The following is a 3,706-nucleotide window of genomic DNA, read 5'->3' on the forward strand; positions in this document are numbered from 1 at the left end:
AATCTGAATGTTATGGATTGATAAAGGAAAACATAGGTAGCATCCCAATTCTCCACACTTCTCCCAAATTGTGCACTCGCACACTCGCTACAATGGATTGTAGATCTACTGTATGACTGGAAGTGTGCAAGAGCACAATTTGGGAAAAGGGTGGATAATCGGTACGCAGCCATGGTGAGAACAACTCCAAGCCAGTCAGTGGGATGGGTGGGATTTCGGACGTGATAGATAGTCTTGATCAGGATTGTCACAATGGAATTGCTTCCCATTGAAGAAAATATTTAGGCAGCTAAGTAGCTACAGATTATATTTTTCCAGGAAGCTTCTGCGGGGATATTTGAACAATTTACCCTTTGGCATTCCCTAACTATATTTGACATGAATTTGAAATAATTTGACAATGCCCAAATGATTGTCTATAAATAAAAATGACTGAGTAAATGCATGGTTGTCCTTGAGCTGTTCCTTTGACATGTTTAAAACGTGAAAAGTCCTGTTTGAAATACCATCTGAGGGACAAATGGGTTGCCTGACATCTTAGAGAGTGCACTTTGGACAGTGATTGGTGGTGGCAGTGCAGACTATCTCCAAATCCCTTAATCACTCAAGCAAAAGCACCATGTGCATCCTTGTCAGAGTGCTCCACTGTGTATATGTCAGAACTCTAACATTACAATAGAGGTTACATAATATTTCTTCTGCGTTTATTTTGCATGACAGCCCACTACTTTAAGCATACGAAACTGCACCATTTGCACCAAAAAAAATACAAAATATGCTAAATAATTACACAGAAACAGTCCACAAGGGAGGTAGTGTATTAAAATAAACACTTTATGTTTTATTCTTAAATATTTATTAGTCAGCATCCAAGGTGAAAAATAAAGAGGCTTTCTTACTATTACGTATAAATAACAGGTCCAACCGTAGCCCATATTTTAAAAATGTATAGAGCAGGGCTCTCCAAACCTGTACCTGGAGAGCTACCATCCTGTAGATTTTCGCTTCAACCCTAATCTACTGTAGCACACCTGATTCTAATAATTAGCTTGTTGATAAAAAATGAATCAGGTTAGTTACAACTGGGCTTGGAGCAAAAAAAAACAAAGCAAGGGGTAGTTATCCAGGAACAGGGTTGGACAGCCCTGGTATAGTCACCCCTCAACACCTCAACCACTTGTAATCTGTAGGGAAAGCATTACCCATGAAAACATGCAGTATTTTGGATTAAACTGCAGATGCGCCAGGCTAGCTCCCCTGTGTTTTTTGCATTAGCATGATCAACCTGGAAATGCTACCTGCTGTCACTTTGTTTGTAAAGGACTCAGGAGTACTGGATATCTAACATGACATTGAGCTAAAGCCTTGCGACACACTTCAGTACATCTAATTCTGGGAACCACTAAGCACACACTAAACGTGGATGGAAAATATGAAGGCCGGTAAGAGAAACAAATAGGTTAAAAGCACTAGAGAGTTGCCTGTGAGGGGATATGAAGACGTAGTTCAGTATTATGCTCTGACTCAATTGAGTTACAGCATGACAATGTGTCTGTCCACTGTAAGTACAGTATGCACATTGCATTGTTCCATGGGACAAATAAAGAAAAATGTCTGCTTTCACATTGATATTCCATGGTAAATGTCATACGTTTATGCTATTGACATTGTCACCTCAAGGGATATTTAGTCCTGGCTTGTCCCTCTTGTTATTACATATCTAGAAGGATTTTTTCCAAGACTTGCAAAGGATTTTCTGAAAGGCGCGCCGGAAATCCTGGTTGAAGATAGTGTAGATGGCGGGGTTGAGGGAGCTGTTACAGTAACCGATCCAGAAGAAGAACTTAAAGAGGGGATCGGGGATCTTACAGGGGTCCCCGCACACTCCGTGCAGGCAGTAGCTGAAGAAGAATGGGAACCAGCACACCACAAACACTCCCATGACCACCGCCAGCACAAAGGTGAATCTCTTCTCCCTGGCCTGGGATACCTTTTTCCTGGACGCAGAGCTCCTCCTCCTCTTCTTCCTCCTGGAGGCGAACAGGTCCATGGATTTGTTGCTGGCTCTGGAGATTCGGCTCGAGTGTTTGGAGATGGCGCTGTTCTTCCGGCTGGCTCTCTTGGCCCTCTTATGGTTCAGGTCCTGAGGTTTGGGGTGACCTTTGCCCTCTGAGGAGGAGCTCTCCTCCAGGTCCACCTCGTCTTGGACCCCTGTTGTCCTCATGCTGGTGGGTGTGGAAGGGCACTGCCAGTGCCCGTTCTCTTTGTCCCCGTTGATTTTGCACGAGGTGGCTTTGCTTAACCCATTCTCAGTCATTGTAGGTTCACCAGGACCATGTTTTTTCTCTGACATGCCCCTGGTCCTTGTCTTGGCCACTTGGTATATTCTAATATATACTAATATCATGATTAGGCAAGGAGCAAAGAATGACGCAATGCTAGAGGAAAGGATGTACCAAGTGTCATTGTTCAGCTCACATCCTGGGTACTGAGAGTTATCATTGTTCTTGTCTATTGATATTAACGGAGGAGAAGATATCATCGCAGATATAAGCCATACAATGACGATAATACATTTCACTCGCTTAGGAGTCCGTTTGAGATTGTATTCAACAGCTTGCGTAACGGACCAGTAACGGTCCAAACTGATTGCACACAGATGGACAATGGACGAAGTGCAAAATAAGACATCTAAAGCAAGGTAAATTCCACACCAAACTTTCCCGAAATACCAATAGCCCATAAGTTCGTTTGCCAGAGAAAAAGGCATCACCAAAGTGGCGACCAGGATGTCTGCTGTGGCTAAGGAAACCAAAAACAGGTTCTGGGGTGCTTTCAGTGCCCGGCTTGTTAACACCGCAATTACAACCAGGACGTTACCGACCACTGTAAACAAAATAAGACAACTTACAAGTGCTGCAAGACTCGCTATAGTAGCCAAAGTATATGGACTTTCTGATGAGGAATTTAAATTGAAAACTGGGAACGCGTCAACTCCGCTTGAATTAAACGATCCCATCCCGTCTATGTGGTTAGTGTTATTCCAGAATGGTCGATTCAAGGAGAAGTAGTCATTTTATGCATATAGAGTCCATCAGAAAATATCAGGTCCAAGATAAATAGGCAGTATTGACATTGCCTAAATGAAAATGCGCACAATGGTGAAGGAATGGATTAAATGCCATCTCCTGAATTAGATGCCAAATAAAACTTCTTCAAAGAGAAAATCACCAAACATATATCTGGTTAATTGACTAAACGAAGATGCCACCTTGCCTTGTACATGCACACCGTTATAGCATGACAGGCAACCCTTCTCCATCCGCTGCTGCCTCCCTCTCAGCGCTCCGCGACATCAGAACGCTGTCTCAGTCAGTGCCCATGTGTTGTTCACTTACAACTAACTGATTTCTGCCCCGCCCCAACACAGTGCATGATTTTCTTGGTAACTGTTACCTCATTGAATTACAGTATGCAATACTTTTGTATTTGTTATATCAGTTCAATAAGCTATTTTGTGAAAGACGACTAGGCTATATTGAAATAAGTCGTCTGACATATGATGTATTAATTATAACTTATGCCAATACGCTAGATAACGGAACTCAAATGAAGGTAATTATGAAACGAGGGAGAACATTTTATTTGCGAACACATCTATTGTCACCTGAAATATATATTGTAACTGATTATTATAATCACTCCT

General features: G+C 42.2%; 1 protein-coding gene across 1 annotated transcript; it reads right to left on the minus strand.

Annotated features, from left to right (window-relative positions):
* Nucleotides 1-855: 855 nt before the first annotated feature.
* On the minus strand, nucleotides 856-3,335 carry LOC118369298 (alpha-2 adrenergic receptor-like). The gene has a single exon (XM_035753750.2). The coding sequence runs from the start codon at nucleotides 3,017-3,019 to the stop codon at nucleotides 1,721-1,723; it is 1,299 nt and encodes a 432-aa protein (XP_035609643.1). The 5' UTR covers nucleotides 3,020-3,335; the 3' UTR covers nucleotides 856-1,720.
* Between the last annotated feature and the right edge of the window lie 371 nt (nucleotides 3,336-3,706).

The sequence above is a fragment of the Oncorhynchus keta genome, chromosome 35 (assembly GCF_023373465.1).
Source record: "Oncorhynchus keta strain PuntledgeMale-10-30-2019 chromosome 35, Oket_V2, whole genome shotgun sequence".
Taxonomy (NCBI): domain Eukaryota; kingdom Metazoa; phylum Chordata; class Actinopteri; order Salmoniformes; family Salmonidae; genus Oncorhynchus; species Oncorhynchus keta.